At 46.7% G+C, this 25,364-nt stretch overlaps 1 protein-coding gene across 1 annotated transcript; it reads left to right on the forward strand.

The window, feature by feature from the left end:
* Positions 1 to 3,369: 3,369 nt before the first annotated feature.
* Positions 3,370 to 25,095, forward strand: NR1D2 (nuclear receptor subfamily 1 group D member 2). Its single transcript, XM_075705318.1, has 8 exons — positions 3,370 to 3,385; positions 6,663 to 6,923; positions 8,897 to 8,985; positions 9,946 to 10,090; positions 11,695 to 12,311; positions 15,786 to 15,971; positions 19,875 to 20,085; positions 24,513 to 25,095. The coding sequence occupies exons 1-8, from the start codon at positions 3,370 to 3,372 to the stop codon at positions 24,707 to 24,709; spliced, it is 1,722 nt and encodes a 573-aa protein (XP_075561433.1). The 3' UTR covers positions 24,710 to 25,095.
* Positions 25,096 to 25,364: the final 269 nt, after the last annotated feature.

Here is a 25,364-nt window from a genome sequence, read left to right on the forward strand (position 1 = left end):
GACTCCCAATCACTCTTCAGGTGGTCGTCCTAGTGCCTGCCTGTCCTTCGGGTTGTAGAGGTGGCACGCCACCGTGAATGCCAGCAGTACAAATGCCTCTCCATAATGCAGGGATTGGTTTTGCCCTTCGTGGAGGGGTGAACAACACGGAGGGAATCACGTGTCCTCGTGGGGATCAGGGAACATCCACTGAGCATCACATCTTGAAGGGAAGCGGCAGCTCAGCAAGTAACACTAGAGCTTCAGGGGCCAAGCTAGGGTCAAAGAGAAGTCCCTCAAGAAGAAGCCTGGGCACCATGACTTGGTCAGCACGCAGAGCCATAGGTTATTATGCCAGGTGTTTGTTTGTGTCTGAAGCAGGTGGAAAGAGGCTGCAAGAAAAACTTGGCTCCCATATTGCAACCCATTGGCAGAGTGTTGTCTTCCCCCAGGTTACAGGGCAGAATAAAAACCTTGATGTTCTCTAAGACAGTCTTCTCCTCCAAACACTGAAGCACCTCTCATGGACTACTGTAGCAGTCCATACCTTCGTGCCGACCAGCAGACCTATAGCAGCGGAGTGGACAGGGCCATTTCTGAGACCTTCTCCATTAGGAACTCCAGGATGGGAGTTACACTGGTTGCACCATCCCATGGCTACCCACAGCCAGCTCTACCTGCTGGACCTTCTCAGGAAACACACCTTTTGGTTTCCTCTGATGTTGTGGACAAGGATCCTGAGCAGAAGGCTTGGGTGGTGGGCCCATTACTTGCTTTTGCCGTACTCGGTCCCTAAAAGAAGCACTTGGCTCTTGCAAGCCACGTGTGTGTGGGGAGCCACCTCAGGGAAGGAAACAGAGAGGATGTAGTAGGGGAGGATTGGGAGCAGCCCAAGGTCATTAAGGAAGGGGTTGATCTGAGATATGAGAGAGAAGCAAAATAAAGGCATTCTTGAAGATGGGTGGGGGTGGTTCCAGGGCTGCAAAGTGCAGCACCAGAGGCAGGAGCTGGCTGAAACTGCTATTATGATCCCCGAGAGTCTCAGAAGCAGATGGTAGAAGATATTAGAGGCTGGACTCCCTCTGGGAGGGACAAAGTCCTGTCCTGGCAGTAAATAAGAGAGACTGAGATCGGGAGCAATAGTGTGACGGCCTCTCCCTACGGCATCCTGCGAAGCTGCGCACGTTGCCTTTCCCATTTGTCCCGCCAGGCAGGAGCAGCAGCATTTGTCCTTGCCCACAAAGGAAGTGGAGGACCAGTCCTTCCCTTTACTGGCCACTCTCAGGAATGGAGCCCATGGACTCGAAAAACCTGGAGCCTCCCTTGAGCACCGCAGACTGCCTGCAGGCCAAGCGGACCTTTGGTCTGAGTGCCAGTGTCTGCATACTCACCTCTGAGTGCATCACTTCCACCACCGCCTGCAAATTGAAGTCTCCTGCCTTATCCAACAGCAAGAGCTGAAATTCTGTAGTTTTTTTAGCAGTCTCGGTGAACATCTAGGGGTGGTAACCCACTGGTTAGTAAATGTTACATAAGCATCGTGTCTAATCCTGAACGCTTTGCCAAAATCCAAAAATAACAACAAAAAAATCCCAAAGACAGAGAACGCACAGGCAGAGAGTACTCGCTCTGCTGTTGTTTCTGATGCTTAGCTCGGTTTCCTAAGAGAATTTGATTTATACGCTATCTTCTCCTTTGAGTTTGTTGGCCGGTTTCAGCTGTTGAGAGGTTTGACGTGGCAGGACGGGCTAATCTCAAATACATCAAATTTGTGCTCGGTCCACGAAGGGCAGCAGCCAGGCGGAGGAGCGAGACCGAGACCCAGCCAGGAGCCATCAGCGTGGGAAGGGAGGGTGGGACAGGGTGCCCCGTACCCGGCCATGCCCAGCCGGGCAGGCAGGGGCTGTGCGGGAGAGCCAGAGGGCAACGTGGCAGGGCTTAGGAAACGTAGCTTGGAGCTGGTATGAGGAGGAGAACTGGGAATACGAGGAGGACAGGAGGCTTTTGCTGTAGGGAATTGGGGATGGAGGGCCTGGAGATGGCGGTGGGTGCTGTGTGTGGACCAAGAGGAAAGCTGGATGCCTCCCGGCTGCTTGGCCGCAGGCGGAAAAAACGGGAAAACTCCCCCGTTTACCTCGTTTGAGAAGCGAGGAAGCTCGCCCAAACTGACCTGTTTACCTCGTTTAAGAAGAGAGGAAACTCACCCAAATTAGGAGGCGGTAAACTACATTTAGCTGCGTTTAACCTCCTCCGCTGGTTAACCTCATTTAACCCCACCACCTCCTTCTCAGTCCGGAGGTCAAAATACACCGTGAAGCCACGCGGCTCCCTCTGCACCCCCCCGGGGGCCGAGGAGGGGGAGAGCGAGCTTCATTTTGGGCTCTGTATTCACTTAATGGACGCCCCCCCTACACCTCCAGTCCTTATTGCTGGGGTGGGTTTGCTTTGTGGGTTCCCTTCTGGGGGGGGGGGGGGGGGAGATGGGGGAAGGCTGCGCCCCCCCCCCCCGGCGGGGACATCCCTGCTTTACCCCCCAAGCAGGGGGTAAAGGCAGGTCCTCTGGGGGCAGGTAGAAGAGCAGTATTATTTGCGGAGACTTGACCGCGTACGCTCGCGAAGGGGGGTGTGGGGGGTGTGGGGGTGTCCCTCCCGGCTTCTCCATTTTCCCCCGCAATGAGAAGACAAGCGGCTGGCAGGGGAGGGGGGCAGCACCCGTGCTCGGCCCCGTCAGACGCCGCGGCGGGGAGAGGGGAGCGCTAATGAGCCTGCGGCCATCAGCGCCCTGGCATTTCCTGCCGACGCTCGGCGGCGGGGCTGCCCGCCGGCGGATGCTGACACCGCCGGCCGTCACCGCGGCCCGATGGCGGTGACTTCAGCGGGGCCGCCCCCCCACCCCCCTCCGCGCTCGGGCAGCGGCGGCGGGGAGCCGCGGGGGGAGGGCTCCGCGCCACACCCCGTTGCAAGCGGGGTCCCGCCGCCGCAGTGGCCCCGCACGCGCCGGCCGCACGTGAGCGCCGCCGCCCGCGGCCCGGGCGGCGCGGAAAGTGTGTCACTGGGTGAGGGGGGCGGGCGGGGGCGGGGCGGGCCGGCGGGGCGGGGCGGGGCGGGCGGCGGTGCCGCACTCTGCGCGCCTCCCGATCGCTTTTGTTGTAAAGGGGAGGGCGGCGCGGACGGGGACCGGCAGCCGCCGCTCTTGACAGGCGACAGCGCCGGCCGCCTGCCCGCAGCCCGCCCGCATGTAAAGGGGGTTGCGGCGGGGGGTTGGGGGGGGGGGATCGGAGCTGGGGAGGACGGTGACGGAGCGGAGCCGCGCCGAGCGCAGCGCCAGCCAAGCCCGTGCCGGGGCCGGTGGAGCCCAGCGCGGCGCCGCCCCTGCGGGAGGAAGCCGCCATGGAAGTCAGCGCGGGTGAGCGGTGCGGGGGGGGGAGGGCTCTGCGGGGTGGTCCCGGCGGGTGTGTGGGGGGTGCAGGCGGGGGCCGCCCGGTGCGCGGCGGGGCGGGGGGGGGGGGGGGGGAGCGCTGCGGGCGGCGGCGCTGCCCCTCCGCGGCCCCGCTGGTGTCCGGGACGGCGGGGCTCTGCCTCACATGGACCCGCCGGGCGAGCCATGTGCGCCCTGTGTTTACGTTCCGCGCGGCGTGCCCGCTCATTGGCCGTGCGGGGCGGTGACGCGCGGATTGCATAATAGTGCCGGGGCGGCGGCGCGGGGCGGCTGGCGGCGTGGACACGTGAGGCGGGCGGGCGGCCGCTGTTTTGGTGACCTACATTCGGGGCGGCGGCGGTGAGGGGCGCGCCGCGGGGGGGGGGGGGGGGACGGACACGGGACACGTGGGGCTGCGGCGACGGCGGCCCCGCCCCCGCGGCCACCCCGGCCCCGCCTTCAGCGGCGCGGGGCGGGCGGCCGTTGGCGGCGCGCGGGGAGGAACAACGGCCGCGCTGCGGCGGGGGCGCGGGGCCCGCACGTGGACCGGCCCGGTGCGCGGGGGCGGCGTTGTGTAACGGCGCTGCGGCGGGCGGGCAACTGCCCGCCCTGCCCGTCTCCTGCCGCCGTGCGGGCAGCTGCCCGCACGGCGGCAGGAGACGGGCAGGGCGGGAGGGTTTACCCCCGCTCGCTCCCCTCCTTTGTCAACCAGAGCGATAAAAGGTACCGGGGGAAGCCCCTGCAGCAGCAGCGGCGTCCTCAGGGCCGGGGGAAACCGGTTGACGACGGAGCCGCTTCGCCGCCTCCTCACAACTCCCGAAATCTCCCGTGTCAACGAAATGCCTGCACCCTCCCCCCCCCACCCCGCCTATATTTTTTTTTTTTTTTTAAACTAAATCCCCGCCAGGTGGGACCCGAAGGCCCAGTGCTCCTCTTAACTCCGCCTTAACGCGGCTCAGCGGAGCCAAAAAGACTTCGCGTTTGCCACCGGCTGCCCTCGGCGAAGCCATTTCACGCAGACCTTCCCCACCGAGCATCGGGGGTCGCTTTTTGCGGGGTACCGGCGCGCGGAGGTGGCTCCTCGTCTGCGCCGCTTTGTTTGGGGTCGTCGGCCCCCGTGCTGGGTACGAGATTCAACTTTTAACCGCCAGGCGAACAAAAATAGGGTTCCTAGGGGAAACGTTAACTTCTGAAATAACAAAAATGTTAGGAATCTTGACTGTGACGCACACAAGGCTGCCAGGCTCTCTAGGGTACTGGAGCAGCCCAGCTATCTGGGGCTCCTCCGGCTTTCCAAAGCCAAGGGGTGAAAACCTCCGTCAACATACTCTTTCCACGCTACCCTATGACACTGGTGTTTCCCTTGAGGGAAAAGAGCATCTCTTTTTATGAGGCAAGGTTTAAAGATAGCGGGGCGAGGTGGCAGCGTGGAGAAACACGGAGTTCCCTGCGGGGCCCGTGTTTGCGTGCCCTGCTCTGCCCCTTGCAGATAAGGATGGCGCCTGCAGGGAAAACCCGGTGCCTCCCTTGGGCCAGGCAGACTCTGAGCTTTGACCTGGCACCTGGCAGGGGCACGTGCAGCGCCAGGGAATGGCAGGACCTTTGTCAAATAGGTGGTGTCTTACAGGAGCACGGGCGTTTGACAGCGTCCTCGTGCCGTGGCAGGACCTGTGTGTCCATTGCAACCCTCCTTTCTCCAAAAACCTGATCCTGGATGCGTGCTATGCTGTGTGGAGGATTTCTTTAAAAAAAAAAAAAAGAAAATCTGTGGAGGAATGACCGTTGTGGTGGGGCGTAGGGCCACCAGTGTCCAGAAACATGAGGAGCAGTCTTTGTGTAGAGCACGTGTCGTGCGGCCGCTTGGTCTGGCTTCTGCTCCCCGACGGCTCTGCCAGGGGCTCCTTGGCTGCATGCTCTTTAGGGTGTTGGTGGCGGTTTCCTTGGTAGAAAAAAATCAAATGTTAAAGTGGAAATGGACCAGTAAAACTGCTGCAGAAATGCTAAGAGGACTGTTGTAGCTGATCAAAATAATGAAAATTTGTAAGTCAGAATTTCTACCTGCAAGCAGTGATATTTTCAGGGCTGTATAACGCTGCCGCCTAATAGGCGTGACAGCCTTTATCTGCGAGGAGGCGATGGCTGATGGAAGGGGCTACAGCCCCCATCTGCCATGCCAACTCAGTTGATCCAGGGCTGTACTGACACCAATGCTTTTTTCCTCCAAAGGAAGCCAGTGCATGGCTGCTTTAAAGTTTTTATTTCTTACTGGTGCGTGGAATTCCTTGCTGCAATGTCCCGAGTCGTCTGTGAAGAGACATTGCAGAGCGTTACAGGCATGACACGGAGAAGACGCTGAGTGTAATTTATTTAAACAGTTGCGTGGCTTTCGCTGTTGAAATTTTTGTGTCAAATATGAATCTTTTTGTGTTGATTTGTGAAATGCTGAGTCTTGGAGATAAACTCAAATGAAGTGAAAACAATTTCTCTTGCTTACAAGCAAGGAGAAGGAGCCTGTGAAAAGCCAGAACCGCTCCCAGGTCTGCCTGAGGACAAAAAGCTGTTTCATCTGAGGGATTCTCAAGTGTGTCAGATTGCAAGACGCAGCAGGACAGAGACTGTTTGCAAATAGCAGCCTGGCAGTCGGGAGTTTAGCTGCTGCTAGAAACGCTACAAAGCCTTGTGGTCAGACAAATGGCGTTCAGTAGGCTAACCAGGCTGCAGCGCTATTTCTTTCCCTTGCCCCCTTCCCTTCTGCATCATGAGCACCTCCCAGCCTGTCCTTTCTGTGCCTCTGGCGCGTAGCCTGCGTGAAGTCTTTCTCTCTGCCCTATTTCCGTCCCTAACCTAGCTTGTTTGCATTCTGGCTTCGCAGTGCTATAAGATCCTGTCTTTGCTGTGGCTTCAGATGAGCTCTGCTCAGAGGGTGGCCAGGGCAACCCTCCCTGGGCCGCCCCATGCCCTCTCCCCGCTGCCCCGTCCTGCCAGCACCATGGCTTGTTGCTCCGTCTTTTGGTTCTGCTGTTTCGTCTCGACTTGGATCTGAGGAGGCTGATAAGATGGGAGAAGGAGATGGGGCAGATTGGGAGGTCGGACGTTGAAAACGAATGGAGAGAAGCAAGCTGGAGGGAGGGAGGGAGGGAAAGGAGTGCGCCCAGGAACACGTGACGGCTGGGTCTGGTGGTGCTGGGTCATGGCATGGCTCACATGGCAGTGGTGCATGTCTGCTTGTTATGTCACTACGTGCTGCCTTTTTTTCTTGCCTTAGGGGGTGTGATAGCTTACATCAGCTCTTCAAGCTCGGCATCTAGCCCAGCCTCATGTCACAGCGAGAGCTCAGACAGCGGTTTCCAGTCGTCCTCTTCGCCTGTACCATCTTCTCCAAACAGCTCCTCCTCCGAAAGCGGCTGCAACGGCCGGAGCAGCGAGGGCTCTGATGGGGCACCGAAGAGCGATCGGCTGGAGGAGACTATTAAAACAAACCAGTCGAGTGTTGCTGGTTTGACAAAAGGCCACAATGGAGTCACAAGTATGTTTGGTGCTGGTTCCTAAAACACCGTTTTCCCCTTATATGTTACAACCCCGTATGTTACAACCAGGTCTTCTGTGTGGCTTGCTGTGAGGACACATAGCAAAGCCTTCATTTTTATCTTTTTGCGTTATATGCATGGTAATAGATAGGGTATTGCCATACAGATGCTAGTAGGTGGAGGTCTCATTGCTGCTGCCTTCAAACAGTCCATAAATACGGTCCGGCTTTACTTCAGATTTTCACTAGTGAAAACTGATCCTAATAAAAATCAAACACTTGGTTAAAAAGATGCAATGAAGTAAAGGTAATAGTAATCAGAAATTGCCTTCAGGAGTGTTTATGGAGCTGTCCTGCAAATCTAGTTTCTCTGGTTTCTTTTCATACTCCCTCTCCTGCCCTTTCACCTTCCCTCCCCCTAGATTTCTTTGAGGAACAAAACAAATAAATTACCAAAACATTGTATTATATTTACATAGCTGCAGCCGGGACCTTTATCTTTTTTATTTCAACTAAGTCTTAATTTGTGGATGTAAAAGACAAAGTACTTGTAAGCTGGAACTAAAGGATAGCTTTTTAAAATGCATTTAACAATCTAGCTCCAGCTGTTTGCTCTGATTACCAAAAAAAGTGTGAAAAGATCAGTGATAAAGAACTATATTTGAAGAGTTTTGGAAGGGCAGGAATCAAACTGAGTACTGGAATGAGTGTTTCAACAAACAGTCAGCTGGAATTTAGACTAGTCTTTTGAAGGCTCAATTCTTTTATTGGCAGAATTGTTTTATCATTTTGAATTGTTGTGAAGCTAGAATAAGTATCTAACAGTTCTACCTTAGAAGTTGTTTTGTTTTGTTTTGTTTTGTTTTTTTTTTTTAAGTGTTTCTACCCTCCTAGCAACTAGGTTTTTGGTATCAGGGCAGAGGTTGCTGAAGATGAAACCTGTTGTAAACTGTTCAGATGTATAGATAGATAACATTTTTAGCTCAGTACTAGCTCTGTTAAGAAGAGGAAAAAAAAAAAAAAGGAAATTTTGTGGTTTGGTTCTTTTTCAAAACCTTAAAAAAAAAAAGTTTTTGTTCCTCTTTACAAATGAAACCCAAATGTCAAATAAATTACTTTTCTGGTAGAATATGGTTCTGTGGGAGTATGCCCAGCTGTCTCTGTTGCTCACTGTTAAGGTAACTTAGGGGTTACTGAAGTCACTGATAAAATTCCCATTGGCTTCAGTGAAACCAATGTTAGACCAACATTTGGGACTTGCAAAAAATCTTTATTGATATGCTGAAATAAAACAGATGGGGAAAAACTTAAAAAACCCAAACCATGAGCATATTTACAGGGCTGAGAAGGTATTTTCAAGTCCAAGTGTGCAAGCATGCCATTCTGGATATGCACTTGAATGAGTAGTCTTTACCTACGTAGATGTGGCTGAGTTACCAGTCCTAATTTGGTATCAAATAGGTAGAGCATATGGCTTGTTTACAATATATAATTAAAAAAAAGCATCCTTTAATATTTTTGTTTTTAAGAAAAGATGTTTATTTTCTGTTGGGGAAACTGTAGCCTTTATATGGGCTTTCTTGTCCACCTGGAAAAACAGATTGAGCCTGAACTTTGGTGGCCTAGTTAACTAAATGGTCCTTTTAAAAGTGCGTAAATGTAAGCAGACTTTCTTTTTCTACAGTTGGTTGAGTACAATACTACTGTGATTGAAAGTCCAGTGAATACGTGCTTTCTCCCTGTTCTGTTGAGTGCTTCATGTTTGTCTTTTTTCCCCCGCTCCCTTGCACTGGTACCTTCTGAACTGTTCAGGGTTTTTGTACATTCTTTTTGTCTGTTCCTCTGCTGCATTTATTTGTATGTTGAACTGACCTGACATATTTTGCTTTTAGTCCAGGTTTTAAAAGCTGGAAACATGTTCCTGCAGTTGTCATTGGTTTTCTATATCCTTGACTTTTCTGTTCTGATTCTAGAATTTAATGGCATGGTTCTTCTTTGCAAAGTCTGTGGAGATGTCGCTTCAGGATTTCATTATGGTGTTCATGCCTGTGAGGGCTGCAAGGTGAGCTATATTTCTGCTCACCTTTCTGCTGGTGAAATGCTCAAGTTCTCCCCATAGGGGAAAAGGGATGATACTGCTGAAAAAAATACTGGTTTGCTTCTCTGTTAAACTTAAATCTGAGAATTTCAGGCAGTGATAAGTTTTAGGAAAAGGCAAACAACTTGGCAATACCCAGCATTTTCCAAACTCTGCAGTGCTTTCTGTTCTCGCCCCTTGTCCCATCCTGCCTGACTGGAGTGCACGGCAGAGAGCAAGAACTGGAGACAGAGGTGGTAAGGACCATGTCACGCAGGACATGTGAATGTTAATTGCATTAAGAGATAGTGGGTGTGAGTTGTCACCTGGTCTGGGACACAGCACAAAACAGCTTTGGAAAAGCACTTCTTACCATGGGGAAAGCCAGAACCGGGTGCTTGCATGTTCACGCATCAGTAGATCTGTATTTCCTGATACTGTAACACTGCAAATGTTACGTTCTGTGAAGGAGTTTATCAGCTTACCAGTTATGTGAAAGAACCACCTTTGAAGGTCGTATGGTGCAACAGGATGGCTTTGTTGCCAATCTGTGGCGATTGAAGTCAAAAGATCTGATTTTGACTTTCATCTTTGCATTCGATGTCACAGGAGATTGAAAGCATATCTTATAAACTGGCAGTACAGTGATAGAAGTAATACTGGAGATATTTTGCTCTTAGGTGCTGACTATGCAGGGAACAACTTAGCATCTTCTATAATTAGAAATCATAACTAGTTTGCATTATACACAGATCACACACAAAGGGGAAGTAAGTCCTGAGGAGTAGCAAGTCCTTTAAAATCACTTGGGGCTGATAGCTCTGAAGCAGCTGATGAGACGCAGTGAGGTTTTCTGTGCTTGTGGAAAGGTGAATCTTGGCAGGAGGATTTGACATGTGCTGTAATAATAGTTGTGGGGGTTTTTGTTTGTTTGTTCGTTTACAGGGTTTTTTCAGAAGAAGCATTCAGCAAAACATCCAGTATAAGAAGTGCTTGAAGAACAACAACTGCTCTATAATGAGAATGAATAGGAACAGATGCCAGCAGTGTCGTTTCAAAAAATGCCTGTCTGTTGGGATGTCAAGAGATGGTACGTTCCTCTACTAAGCAGTGGTCCTCTGAGCGGGAATCTGCTGCCCACCTCAAAACCGATTGCTAAGGGTCTAAATGGCAGAAAATGCAGCCAGCCCTATTGTCAGGGGCAGGTTCCCTGTCTTAAGAGCATTTAGATTAGCTTGCCTTCTTGCTCCGTGACTTTCTTGAACTGGTAAGGTAATACTGGCCACAGAGCTGTCCTCCTGTCTCTGGAGGGAGTGGGATGCACTGCGGTGGTCTGTTAGGGGGACAATTGTAACAAGAGTCTCAATTTTGGTTTAATGAATTAATATTTGTAGTTTTATCCTGCCTGAATCTGAGCAAGACTCTTCTCTCTTTCTTTTTTTTGTTGTTTTGTTTTGTTACCGTTGCTTTTTCAATGAAAGGGGATTTGGCCCAAGCCGATAGCCTTAGAGTAATCATTATAGAGCTTAAAGAGTTAGGTTTGGGTGCAAGGGACAAACATCTAACTGCTCTTTTTTTTTTTTTTTTTTTTTTTCTTTTCCTTTTCTTGGAGGGAGGGGGAAGGCAAGGAGTAATGTGGAGCTGTGTCTCTGACCACCTTGCTGGCTATGCACTTCTTGTGACTTTTTTTTAAAATGTAATGCTGAAAGTCTAGTTCATTAGTCTGCTACAACCTACTGTCACAAACCAGAACTCTTCCTTCTGTTTCACTTTTTAATTTTCTCTGGGTGTTTATTTCACAAGAACTAGGAATCTTGGGCTGTTAATAATTTAGTGGGTGGAGTGCTAAAACTTATTTTAAATAATTGTTCTGAGTTCTTGTCGTGCATAAGAGTTATTTCATCCCCTAGGCGCTTGTTTGCGCATAAGGTTGCACCTGCTTTAATGAAAGAGATTTAGTTACATTAATGATGGTCTACGGCATGAACATAATTACATCAGTCGAAACTGGTTATAAGCCCTTGTAAGGCTGTGGTTGGACAGGATGGTAGAGGCAGTTGTAGATTCCCTAAGACAGGGTCAAAAGTGCTGCAGCCACAATGATGCCCATCCCCTTGCCAGCAGAAAATGTCCTTGTCAAGGCCAAGTCATCACGAAAATTTGCCCAAGGTAAGCTTCATTTGGCATTGATTCTCTTAACTGTTTTGGCAAGTTATATAATTGGTCTATGAGAAGCTGTCCTGTAGGACTTCTGTTCAAATATGATATGAACTACGTTTACATTCAGCTAATTGTCAGCTCACAAAGTTGTGCTGATTTAATTGATCCAGTCTTGGAGCCTGACACTTAATTAACTAACACAACTGTGTGTGTAGTCCATAGCCAAGTTTGTAGCAAAAGGGAAAAAGGCTTTAGAGATTGTGTGCTTCAGAGCTGCCTTCTCTTCATATTTAAACAACAGCATACATTTCATGTCTCACACCCATCCTATGCCAGGAAGTTTCTTGACCTCAGTGGTAATACCCCTGCTGTAGTATCGGTGAGAGCAGGTAAAGTCTTCCCTTAAGATTTTTGGTTGGGGTGTGTATTCTGTGTGTGTGTGGGCTAACACTTTCAGGATTGACCTTTTGATTTGTTTTGTTTTGTTTTGTTTTGTTTTTCTTCCCACCACTTTTCGTTTCTCCCCCTTGGTAGCTGTTCGATTTGGCCGTATTCCCAAACGTGAAAAACAGAGGATGCTGATTGAAATGCAGAGTGCCATGAAAACCATGATGAACAGTCAGTTCAGCGGTCACTTGCCCAATGAAGCATTAACAGAACATCAAGATCAAGCACCTCAAGAAGACCTTTCCTCCAAGCCCAAACAAGAGCGCGAAACCATCAAAAGCCCTTCTCCCCCTCCTAGTGCTGACATGGCTAAGGAAGAAGTGATCGGTATGGTCACTAGGGCCCACAAAGACACTTTCATGTACAACCAGGAACAGTCTCAAAACCCAGCAGAGATGATGCAGTCCCAGAGTGGGGAGAGAGTGTCAAAGAACACTGAGCAGTACATCTTGAGCAGCGAGCACTGTGTTAGTGGGCTCGGTGGCCCTCAGTACCCTGAAAGTGAGCAGCACCTTGGTGGACAGTACAAAGGGAGAAGTGCAATGCATTACCCAAGTGGACACGCCATGTGTTTCACAAATGGCCACTGTATGAACTTCACCAGTGGTTATACTCAGCGACTGTGTGATAGGATCCCAGAAGATGGCTTTTCTCCAAGCAAGAATACCACTTACTCTTGCAGCACTGGAGGAAGAATGCATCTGGTATATTGATATCAATTGTTTGATTTCGCTTAGTGAAGGGCTTACTGATGGGTGTGATCCAGCTGTGCCTCTTTAGTCAGTGAAGCTGCACACAATTGGCACAACTGCTGAAACTTAAATAGCGACACGAGTTTGATAGCACAAATTGTGATGGAGAATAAGGGCTCGAGTTGTGTGGAGGATTTGAAATCATACAAGTGATGGGGTTTCTTGGCTCAGTTTTTAGCTGACTGAAAGTAGACTAATGTCAAAGAGCATTGGCTGAAGAAAACTCACGTGTTTTTCAACTGGATTGACTTGAAAATGGATGTTAGGAGTTTATAAATTACTTTCTTCATTCAATCCTCTTGAGGACTTCACTTTAAAATAAGCTCCGTGCTCAGATATGCTGTATTTTCCTTAAAGGTATTCAGAGCAAATTTCTGGGGTGAAACCTCAGGGCTAGGATTTTAAGCCAGTCTGTCTGCACGCATTGCTAGGGTGTTCTAAAATCTCTCTTGCCAGGTAGGCTGGGATTTTTTTGTTTTGTGTTTGGTTGGTGGTTTTTTTGTTTTGTTCTAATGGGGATAGGTTTATTCTGTTATGGGCAATGTAAAATAGAGGCTCAGCGGGACACTCAGGCTATGCATCCTTTTCCTGTAGAACATACTCAAATCTGAACAGAGGCAGGAGGAAGACGCATGGCTAAACCGCTTGAGAGAAGCTCAGGGCCTTTTCTGTACTACTTACACAAGCGAGGCTCTGAACACACTTCTGGGTACCTTAGATGACTTTGCTAGAGCGTTTTCTCACTGAATTCTTAACAAGGATGCTTCCTGTTTTCTTGCATATGGGTTTTGTTGGTTCCCCCCCTCACCCCCTTTCCTTAACAGGTCCCTCCTGTTTGCCTTGCACCTGCTGTTTCTCTGCCATTCAGGCAACCAGTTCTGTAAGCCCCTTAAAATAGATTGTCCTTCTCTTTATCTCTGGAACTGCCTGGGATGAGAGAACATAACATCCTTGTTCTCATCCTGTGCTCCTGTCGAGAAGTGCGAACCCCTGACCTTTCTGAAGTACTCGAGCTGCTGGTGTTTTTCTTCCTCCTAGTTTGTAAAGGGTCTTCACAAGTTCTGGAAGGCCCCTGAAAGTCTCCACATAGTGAAGGCTGTTTGTTTTGATGCTGGATTTCCTTTTTTGTTGGGTTTTTTATTTGTTTGTTCTTCTTTGGCTACTGCATATGTGGACCATGCCATCCCTAGCAGGCTCTGACCTTAATTGCAGACTCTGGGCACTACACCATGGCAAACAGTAATCATTCGCAACCTTTCTTCCTTGCAGGGAAAGTATGTGGAGTCACTACAACGGCATTCTTGGCACTCCTGAGAAGCAGAGGTTAAACCTGTCAGTATGGGTAGGCAGGGAGTGACGCTGCCTGCAGAGGCCCAACCAGTCAGTTTGACCTGTGCATAGCAGCTACAGGGAGGTTTAATGCAGCCAACGATGAGGAAACAAACCCTAATCCAACAGAGCATTGCAGCCCCCTCCCACCCCCGCCACATCCCTGACATGAATGAAGGTTTTGCCAGGGAACTCAATGAGAGCAGGATCTGACCAAAATGAGTCAGTAGCTGTAAGGGAGTGTAATTAGGCTCTGAACCAGTATGGAGACAGGTGTTCAGGGGTTTGGTTTTTTTACTTAATACCCCCACAACCAGAAAAGCAGAACAGGTCATTCCTGAAGAGGTTCCTCTGAAGAGAGCTAGTGAGTGCACAAGCTGACAACTCCTCCCATAGGAAGGACTCCTGGGCAGAGGTCTCTCTTGAGAGCTTAGACATAATACACAGGGGCAGAAAGTAGTGGTTTCCCCTCAGGACTAGGTGCCTGGGAGCTAGGGTAAACCATGGTAGGATGAGAAACAGAAGTGCTTTTTGTGTCCAGTTCGGAGTGGGGTGCTGAACCAGACATTCCTTATTTTCAGAGAGTACTGTATTTTTTTAACAATACATGCGTGAACCATTGCAGTATTGTGGACAGAGCAGTGGTTAGTGTCTGCTGTGCTTCTGGGTGTGTGTCTAGACCTTTCCTTTTGCCCAAATATTTTATGATTTTCAGTTTACGGAAAAGGTCCTCCTCTACCCAACAAGTAATGATTTGGTTTTGGGTATTGTCCTCAGGCACACAAATGGTGTTGTGATTCACAGCTGAAGCAAGAAATCTGCAGTTCTCTTCCTTGTCTTTTGGGGAGAGCTTTCTGCATATTGACTGGACTGCCCAGTTAGTAACTGGTATTTGGGGAAAAAAACAAAACAAAACAGGAATGTATATCTATGTATCTCCATCTTGTTTTCCCTAGCTGTTGCCAAATACATACGCACACACGCGCGTATATACCTGTTGAATATATTCTTGTAATGTATCTTAGTAATGGATCTTAGGACCTTCCACGCAAAGAATTGCTAGACAATTATCAGATTCAAGATTCCCTGCAAAAGCATCTGAGGAATTACTAATCTGTTTCACTGTTTTCTGTTTGCTTTGCTGACATTATATAGGATTACATACACCGTGTAGTATACTTGTGACTGTTTAGTATACTTGTGAGGAATACTTAAAGGAATTCTCATCCTTGATGATGACAGGTGAAATGAATATTAAAAGGTTTAAACTTCATTAAAAGTTGTGAATTTTAGAAAGCAGAACTGAAAGTATCTCAGAGCATCTGTTTGGGTTTTACAGAGGAAATTTATTGGCAGTCAGCCTTGGCTGATATGTGTGATCTCATTGTAATGGATTCAGAGTTTCTCACAAAAAGTCACTGCATGTTTGTATAAAGGAAAGAGTATTTTGTTGTCTTGTGGCTGAGCAAAACTGGAATACCAGTTCCTTGGTCCTCCTTCAGTGATACATATGAAAACAAACACATAGGAGAGGTAGGTTGTCCTGGTAATGAGGGTGTAAACCTGTGACTCGGGAGACCAAGGCTCAGTTCCTTGCTCTGGTGTTGACACCTTTGTCACCTTGACTGAATCACTTGAGTTGCCTGCAAAACAAGAAAGATACATGAGAATGAGTGTAGTAGTGACTGTGAGATTAAAATCGATTGATTGTGAAATCATGATTAGTTGTGAGATTACAGGGATAATACAGGTAAGAGAAATCCAGATGTCAGGCATGAGTGACCTCAGGGAAGAATAGCGTAACCTGGGTTCTCTCAAGTCTTTTGCTATAAACAATGTTGACGTTTCCAAGGTCATCAAATTTAGAAACAGACTGCTAATGGGCCGCCATGGGTTTTTTATTGTTTGTTTGTTTTAAAGGGAGGGGAGAAATCCAGTTGCTTTGGGAGTTGACTGAGGAATACTGATATTTTTTTCCTATATGCATCATTATTGCAAAGTTTTCTTGAAGAATAAACCTGCTTCTTTAAAGTATTTGTCAGTGTTTGGAATTATATCTTTAAGAGTTGTTTTCTGTGTATGTTTTGTAAACATCAGGTCTGCCCAATGAGTAAGACTCCCCACGTGGACCCAAACAAGTCTGGCCATGAAGTCTGGGAAGAGTTTTCCCTGAGTTTTACCCCTGCGGTGAAGGAGGTGGTGGAGTTTGCCAAGCGCATCCCAGGTTTCCGAGATCTCTCCCAGCATGACCAGGTTAATCTTCTGAAGGCTGGGACCTTTGAGGTGAGACCACTGTATGTTTAGTGTGGACCTGGCAAGCTTACATCAGGCTGACCCCCTTAAGAACAAAAAAAAGTAGAACTGGGTTATATCAGGCAAAACCAGCTTGTTCGTGGATGCTAGTGCTGAGCTTTCCTTAAGCTGAAGGTGGCCAGTGTTTCTGTTTGGTCAAATCTTGGTGAGCTGTCCCTCTTCCAAGTAACTCAAAAGTGCTCAGCCCTTTTGCCCTTTCCTCTTCCCTGGGCATTAATAAATTACTAATGAAGAATTTCTTGGTTTTGTATAGCAGTGGTTACTTTGATAGCTACCTTTGCTTAGCCTGGAGAGAAGCAGACTGCATCTGGAAGGGTGGATAGTTTAGAAAGCTATCTATTGATTTACCGGTTTTGTAGAGGAATGTGTTTTTCCGTTCTGTGTGCCCTTCCTTCTGCCACTGCTCCCTGCCGAAGTCAGAGCATCCATTCTGACCAGTCACCACTAGCCTTTGCTGGCACCTGGGGGTTGCTGAAGCCTCCATCGCCCAAGCAGTAACACTGATAACTAGCTGTACTGCTATAGCTCTGTAGAGACCGAGTACCAGCTGCAGCCTGACTTACTCCAGACTAATCCCACCAGGTCCTTGTCGTTCATTTCACCCACTTGCGAGCATGACATATATGTGAATTAGTGGTGTTAAATTGGGAATGATACCAGAGAGCTCAGTGCTGGTTTATAATTAGTGACCTTCACCAGGGGACCTTAATGTTTTAGTTGCTCTTCCAGACTCTTGTGTCTTGTTGGAGACCATGCACATTTTATAAGTATTCAAATGTGAAGTTTAAACATAGAGGAGCTGAAGTCCTAAGCATTCAATGTTGCTGTGCTTTTCTGGGGAGGGCAGGGTTGGTGATGCTTTTGCTCTTGTTTACTTGATTTATTCTTTCAAAGAGCAATGCTGGATTTCGTATTTACCTGAACTGAAGACATTTCTCGTGTAATGTGTTGGGTCTTTTATCTGCATTTATACAGCCTGGTTCTAAAATGGATAGTTGTTGGTTTGGAAAGTACAAGTTATCCTGGAAGACTTGGTGCCTGGGGCGTGTCAGTTTCTTTGTTTCTTCCATTTTGCTCTCATGTATTTTTTTTCCATTTTACTTATTCTTGACCTTTTAATACTCATCGACAACTCTTGTAGCTAAGGGCTGTATTTTCACTTCTTCAGCTACAGCCTCTTACGTTGCTGTTCACATTACACAAGAATGTTGATTCTTCCTCTGCAAAGTGGTATACTGTCCAGTGCCCTCAAGGAGGGTGGAAAATCAGGCTTGAATTGTTCCTATAATGTAAAGCCAAACCTTCATGTTTTGCAAGTAAAATGTTTTGTCTTGGCCTTTCTTCACCTCAAGCTTTTCACAAGCCTTATTCGTATGCTTTTTTGCCAGTTACAAGTACTGCTGATAAGAAGGTTTCTATATCCAGGGGAATTAATAATAATGTATGGCTGCATGCTTATCCCTAGTCACTTGTTCATAAGAAACAATGATTTCTGTTAGTGAGCTGGTACCTGTAGTTAAAGGCCTATGTGGCATCTTAGCAACAGAAAAAAAAAAAAAAAACCAACCCAAAACAATGCCTTTGAGCAGTGGGAAAAAAAAACAAAACAGGATTAATGAAACTGTTGCAATAGAGGCAAAAGCATCTTGAAAGCCTAGTGCATACAAGTCATTTCTGTCTTCTGGGTAACTAAACTAGGATATCCCAACATCTGCACATTATAGAAAAACCTGAGTAAACGTACTGCCTCTGAGCCTGTTTTGGCTCCCTTGGGCACCAGCGTGTGGTTGTCTTGGCACTGTGCTTACAGCAGCTCATATTCAAGGAGTGCTTGTTCGTTTGGGGGCAAGACAACGCATGGAGACAATGTTGGTGCAGAAGCAGCATAGGTATATATATTTACACACATGTAAGCTAAAAAGCCCTCTTAGAACTGGGAGTACTTCAGTAATACAGTATACAATAATACAACATACATCAGTATATTGTAGTGGCATTTGCATGGCTTTGTATGGGAGCCAGCTCAGAAACAGCAGTGAGCCTAAAATAAGGAACTCAGCTGGATTTGAACAGGTCCTCCCGCAATTCTACAAGCCCCCACTCCAAATGTAGTGGATGGTAGACCTAACAAGCCTCTTGGATCCATTGGGGTAGTGACTCAGTTTCTCCACAGACTCAGAAACTTGGTAATTTGGCTGCAGGTAGTGGAGATGTGAGCAAGCACTTGCCTGTGTGGAGGGGTTTGTGTGCTTATATTGCTGTGGTCAGGTGATGGGGTTGATCAGGTATATCCTCAGCATGCACAAAGGAGTCTGGCTTGAAGTGAAACAGGATGAATCAATCTTGCTATACCGTAGTCTAAACTGTTCTTCCTTGGGTCAGAATGGTGACACTGAAATCTATAGGTCAGGTCTTTCCTTAGTATTAAGGCAGCACAGCTCCATGGGCTTCAGTTTTGAATAGCAGCATCAACACTGGTTCCTCATTATTTAAAGTTCATGTTTCTAAAGCCCAGTTCTGTAAGGGGAATACCATTTTGAACTGAAAGGCTGTTGAGTACCTGGTGGGTCCATGCTAATGCACAAGTTCAGCTTTGTCTGTCTGCCCTTTGTCTCCTTTTATTGTATTCTGAGGGCTTTTGCACCTAGGTTTCTGCACTCTGTAGTTAATGTCATCAAAGGACATATAGCTTAGCTGACAAAGGTGAATAATACATAGTGCTCATGTGTCCATCAAGATTTCTGCATGTTATTTGGCTGTTAAAATTTAGGAGCAGGTCATACAATGTGCATGAATGGTGTTTGAATTCTCAAACACTTTTTTTTTTTTGAACCCTCCTTTTTTAAGCTTGTCAAAGGCACTAGTCTTTGCTGAAAACCTGGTTCTCCTCTCCTCTGTAGTAAACATTTAAATTAATGCAGTTATGTAGGGTAAGTGAGAAGAGACAGCTGTCACACCAAGAGATTACAGCAAGTCTGAAGTTTTAACCAATGCCAGTTGGTTCATTTTCTCCAAATAAGAAGGCTGTTTTGTGCAACTTAAACCTTGAAAATGTAAATAAGGTTGTTGAACGTGAGCAAATTAAACTTTACAAGCCATTCCAGAGGGAAACATTTCACAGTACGACTGGGAAACCACAAGAGAAATTTCAGCCCAGAGGGGTAAGTTCAGCACATGTCAACTGCTCCAGCCCAGGTGCTTATACCAAAGGGGTATTCCCAGCTGCAGCTACAGACCAGGTGCCGTTTCAGGCCCCGCTTCCCTAGCCTTTTGAAGGCCGTACATGTGGCTCCTTTCTACCAGAGCTCATTAACATTCCTGTGGGTACAGCAATGCGGCATGGTACTTTCCCAAAGAATGCCTAGGGGGCCAGATCATCAGGTGGTGTAAATCAGCATTGTTTCAATGGAACTGCTCCAGTTTACACCAAGCGAGAATCTGGTTCTATACCTTCATTTTGCTCCTCATAAGTGTGGCCAAGAAACCGTTTCTTTTAATGCTCTGTATGCCTTTGGCTGTTCGGTGGCTTAAGCAAGTTGTCCTACTGGCATATTTATGAATGGCATTGTCTTTGTGGCTCAGGCTCTCTGAGGCTTAAATTTTAATTTTCCTGCCTTTCATGCGCTATAGCCCCTCCCCTGCATCCACTCGCTAATTTTTTTCACTTGTTTGTTTCTCTCAGACTACTGGGCCAGTGCTTGCACTGTTTTTTACAGCTCAATAGCATGCTGACAGTTTCTGTATAGAATGCTTGTACAGCGGTTAATGAGACAGTTTGGATGATGTCAAAAGGTTTAATTTTTTTCTTTGGCTTTTCTAGAAATCCACCTATATTTATCTGTTTTTGTTGTTTTTTTTTTTTTCTTTCACCAGGTTTTAATGGTACGGTTTGCATCTTTGTTTGATGCAAAGGAACGTACCGTCACCTTCCTGAGTGGAAAGAAGTACAGTGTGGATGACTTGCATTCAATGGGAGCTGGTGATCTGCTCAACTCAATGTTTGAATTTAGTGAGAAACTAAATGCCCTGCAACTTAGTGATGAGGAAATGAGTTTGTTTACAGCGGTTGTCCTGGTATCTGCTGGTAAGGAGAGAAAGTTAACTTGCACCTTTGCCAAATTTTGAATATGGCTCTCTATTAAAAGATTTCTGTAAAATGTGTACCCTGTTATTTCAGGTCTAAGTGCAATTTAGTAGGTTTTAAGCTACTAGCAGCCTGTAATTTACTTTTTTACATACCTGCTCTTTCTAATATTGCCTTTTGGAAAAATGCGACAATGGGCTTGTATTTTCCTGCTACTTTCTGTAGAATGCAAAAATACATCTCATAGCTGTCCGATGGCCATTTAGAAGCTGTTTGTCTTCATCTGAGTTTCACAGGACAGCATCAGTGAAATTACTCCTGACTTGCACAGCCTAAGTCTTGGGATAAGGTGGTATTTTTACTTCCAAGTATCGTCATTGAAGTCTATTGCATATCTTACTTAAGTCTAAATCCCACAGTTTGATCTCTGCCTATGTCAGCAAGAAAGCCCTATTTATCTGCATCGTGACTTCTTACTGCTAAAGGTCTGCCAATCCACTAACATCTTCACCGGCCTCATATCTTGTTTCAGTCCCTGGATATACAGAACACCTTGGCCCAGATTCAAAGAAGGATTAAGCACCTACTTCTGTAGTACTATCTAAAGCCTCAAATTAGGCACATTAGCTCTGCATATAATGCCTGGAATACAAGATGCAGAATCCCTGTTTGCTGGGTAAGGAGCTCTCTAGAGGTAGCTAGCAGGAATGCTAGTAGTGCCCACTTACACAAGAAGCCAGCGTTTGGGGGCCACTCACTTCTTGAATAAGTGCACCTCTTCCCCATGAGTGGTTTAGACCCACATCTTTCTTATCAAGGAGGGGCACCCCAGACATGGTGCTGTAGGCACATGAAGCTTCTGTGAACAAGGTAGGGCAGTTGAGTCTAATAGCTTTGTGCATGGCCTAAGTGAAATGTGATAGCACAGGATGGGGCAGCTGTAGCCTCTTCAATTTGTAAGTGATGGTAATGAGTAGAGAGGGTGGTACAGAGTTTGCAAGCTTCAGAAGCCAGGACAAATGGCAGCATGAAGGAAGCATGGCACTGTAGTCTGTTAGTGAAAATGTTCGGGTAGCAGAGAGAAACCTGGGGGTTTAGTTGCTTTTCCAGACTGTGCTTTACATATTTTATCTTTCAAAAACTAAATTGACAAGAACTGGACACAACCTTTAAAATAAGGACTGAGAACCAGGCCTCTTCACTCCTTGTGCAATGTCATAAGTAGGCTACAGCCACTCTTCTAGCTTGCTCAGCTGCTGGGCCCTGGAATATCACAGTCTCTGTGCCACCTGTTTTGAATGTAAGTGGCTGTATCTGTTCTGTTAAATGTGCTTCTAGCACAGAGCCAGCACCCACTCCAGCCTTTTAAGCACCGCTCCATGCTGTTGCTAGCTCCCAGTAGGGCTTAGCTTAGGGATGGTTTGTAACGTGTACAGCATGTAACATCAGAGCCGTGTAACAGGACAAAAAGAGGAAGTGTTTGGTATTCAGGCTTCCTGCAGCTGCTGAGAATTTTTCAGATCATACCTTTGGACATTATTGCTACCTGTCTTGGCTCCCTTGTGGTCTGATCTGCAGTCTGATCACAGCCTTCCTGGACATCTTCACAAAATAATTCTAGGGTTTTATAAAGTACAACTTCATTAGTCTTTTAATGTTTGGGCCCAAACTTGCATTTGTACCGTATTCCAGACACAATAGTAACCTTGATGGTCGCTGTGAGTCCAGCAATTTTCAGATCAACTTCACTCTCTAGCTTGCAACTGAATTGAAATGCTGCAGTCATTACTTGCACAAGTGAGTAAGTGAGCAAGCTTCACGCTTGAGCAGGTACATAAGAACAGAAGTGCCCCCAGCAGAGGTCCTGGGGAAGATGCTCGCAGTGCGAGGGCTTGCCAGGGGCAGGAGGTGCCTGTAGAGCTGAAGGATTGTGGGCACCTGTTGATTAAACAGATCTTGAAAGACAGATCCCCTGCACCCCACCCCTCAAGGAGGAGTGTGACTCGGAGTCCTTTCCCGTAAGGTGGAGGTGGAGCTCAGTTAGAGAAGGAGGAAGAGTTGAGGAACAGCTTCAGAGAGAATGACATGGAGATGCAGGCAAAGGCAAAAGATGCCACAACTGGAAGAAGAACGGAAGGTGGAAGAATAAGGCCGTTAAGACTTCTTCATCTCAGAATGAAAGTTACTCAAGAGAAGATTGAAAGGAAGATAGAGTAGTCAAGATTTACATCAGTTCCAGAAGCAGACAGGAGTGTGTGACTGTTGAATCCTGATTAAGTGATCTGGAATATAAAATACCATGCTGCACTAGTTAAAAATTAAAAGATTTTCAGTTGTTTAAAGTTTAAAAAAAAAAAAAGGTCAGTGAAAAAAAAGAAATGTTTGTAAGTCTCTAAACAGTGCTAGTGAAGAGAACACTTGTCAGAAGCATCTCCACATAACACTGGATGAATAACCACTCTTGTGAGGCATTTTTAGAATGTGCAAAGAAACAGCAGGGGTAGTAGCAAGGAATGTGTTTAACTGTACATCCTCTTGTTTCAGTGTCATATGGCAAAGAAAGAAAAAACAGGGCCATACAATGAGGATGTGGGAGTGTTTCTGGTGGTGCTGAGGAATTACCTTGGTACCATTCCAAAACTAAACGCTTCACGTTTGGCTTCAGTTAGCTGGATATTTTGAAGGTGGAGGGAAGATAGCAAGATGGATCATGGGCACTGAAGAAGGAAGAAGCAAGGTGGAAGTAAAGCTGAAAGAATGTGGTTTGTGCAGGTCTAGAGACCGCATAGTCTCTCAGCTGAGGGTGATGCATTGTGGTAGAAGGATATAAAATACACACCCTCTGTTATTCTCTTTTATTGGGATAGTGCTAACAAAAACTTCCACTGGCCACTGGGAGCAACTGGCAGTAGACTGAGAAGGAGAAGAAAGGCTTGGACTAATGGAAGAGAGGAGGCTACAGTAACTCACCCAAGACAGCCGGGAAGGACTGGACTGCATTCTTCTGTCTTCAGAGGCAAGGCAGTACCGCTGTCACTGTACAGAGCTCTTGAGAAACCTCATCTGGCATATTCTGTGCAAATGTCATCATCCCTGCACAGGATAGAGCAGACTTAAAGGCTTTGCAAAGCAGGAGGCAAGTGGAATAGAGGCATCTCTTCACTTGTGCTGTCTTGGAGAGCAGCTATCAAACCTAATGGACAATCTTGAAAGAAGAGTGGAATATGTGCTAATAAACATCATTTGATATTAATCAAAGTTTCTAATTGTTAAGAGTAGAAGGTTCTGGAACAATCTTTCGAAAGGAACAAAGCACATGAACTGCTTCAAGGTGGATCCTTAAGTGGATTATATAATAATTTTTCCCACAGTGGTAGGGAACTGCACTGAATAGTTCAGGAGGACTTCCTAGACTGTTCACCTGAGAAGCCTGATTGGATTGACACTGAGACCATAAGGAAGGGATTCCCACTCTGACTGTACGATCTGACTCAGTGCTACTCCGGAAAGCTGTTGTCATTCTGTGTCCCAGTTCTGCAAAGTGCTTAAGTACATGTACACATCAAAGCACACTCCTGTTCGTGTCCGTCACTCGTGTATGTATGTGCCCTGCTGCATTTACATAGCGTTTAAGAAGAGAGGCTACAGCTTGGAAAAAACAGCTACTGTGCATGGTTATTAGGCGAGACGTTTTGCTTAAAAATTCATCCTTTCAAGCTGCTTACTTAGGTTCCACCTAAGGACAAGCATGTTCTTAAATACAGCTTTCTTGAAAGAGATGCTTCTTCAGGCATGGGGTGAGTGCCATATGTGAAAGCATAGTATTTTTCTTGATGTTGAAATTCTTCTTTTCTTCCTCAGTTGGGAATTTTTGGGTGCATCATGTTTCATTTCATAAGTGCTTCTGAACACACTCAGAAATAGTACCCAGTCATGTCCAGGCTTGTACTCACTTTGCCCCTGGGCATCCCGTTGTGCAGATACACGTGTGGCTTGTCCTGAGTGTGATTTCCTCCTCAACCATGAACCTCCAGTTTAAGTTTAGGGTTCTGTGTCCAGCCTTGAGAAACGTTTGAAATTTTTACTTCAGTGTGCCCTGTTTCTCTCCTTGCGTTCAAAGTTGTGATTCAGCAAAATATGCAAGTGGGTGCTTCAGTCTGTCCTTTTCTGGAAACGTGGGTAAGTGATTACAGAAAAGGTGACTGAATGCTGCCAGTTCAATGTGAGATTAATACTTCGCAGAGTTAACACTAAATAATGTTTGAAAGACTTTTGGTATGTGGGTTTGAAACTTCTGGCATAAGTATTTTATTTTTCTTGTGCTTCTTAATTTAGTGAGTGATTCTTTCAGTGGCTTTATGTTGCAAACTACATCTGTTCAGTCTCTTTTTTTTCTTCTCTCTCTACCCTGCCCCCCTTCTCTTTAGATCGCTCTGGAATAGAAAATGTCAATTCTGTGGAGGCACTTCAGGAAACACTAATCCGTGCATTAAGGACCTTAATCATGAAAAATCACCCAAACGAAGCCTCTATTTTCACAAAACTTCTTTTGAAATTACCTGACTTGCGTTCCTTAAACAACATGCACTCTGAAGAACTCTTGGCCTTTAAAGTTCACCCATAGGCCTTTAGGTCTCATTTGTTCTTGGACTTGCCTCGTGTTAAACTGTTTTGTGCTAAAAATATGTATTTATACAGTTGTACCACTTGTTGGAGAGGGAGAGTTCACAGACTGTGAACAATTGATAGCTGTCCCATAACCATGCAATAACGCTTCAGCAGGTGCTTTCAGCTAACGGCGGCACAGCATTCAGAGCCCTCCAAGATGTCCAGACCCAGCTGTGCCGCACTTCTGCAGAAGTTGCGATGAGCCCAAGTAAATATGGACTGTTCTTTCACTTAGGAAAAAGAACCACCACTGCCCTCTCATGTAAACTGAATGCAAAATAGTTGTGTATGTGCATACGGAGCATGGAACGGGGTGGGAACAATCCTGCGCTAATAGGACAATGGAAGAGCTGATTTAATTGGTCTTTCACTTATCTAATAGATGTATGTCTGTGTCTCTTGATAACTCACTCATGGTTTCACTGTTGTTATTCCATTAAACTGGATGGAATGATTTCAGCCTGCACCAACTCTTCACTGAGCGTGTGTTCATGCCATGTGTATATAATATAAATAGTTAAGTAATGAGTGTTTATGGCTATATAAAGTACAGAGTTGTGTGTATATATGTGTATGTATATAAATAGTTCTATACATAAAGTATACATATA

Source organism: Pelecanus crispus, chromosome 2 (assembly GCF_030463565.1).
Source record: "Pelecanus crispus isolate bPelCri1 chromosome 2, bPelCri1.pri, whole genome shotgun sequence".
NCBI lineage: Eukaryota > Metazoa > Chordata > Aves > Pelecaniformes > Pelecanidae > Pelecanus > Pelecanus crispus.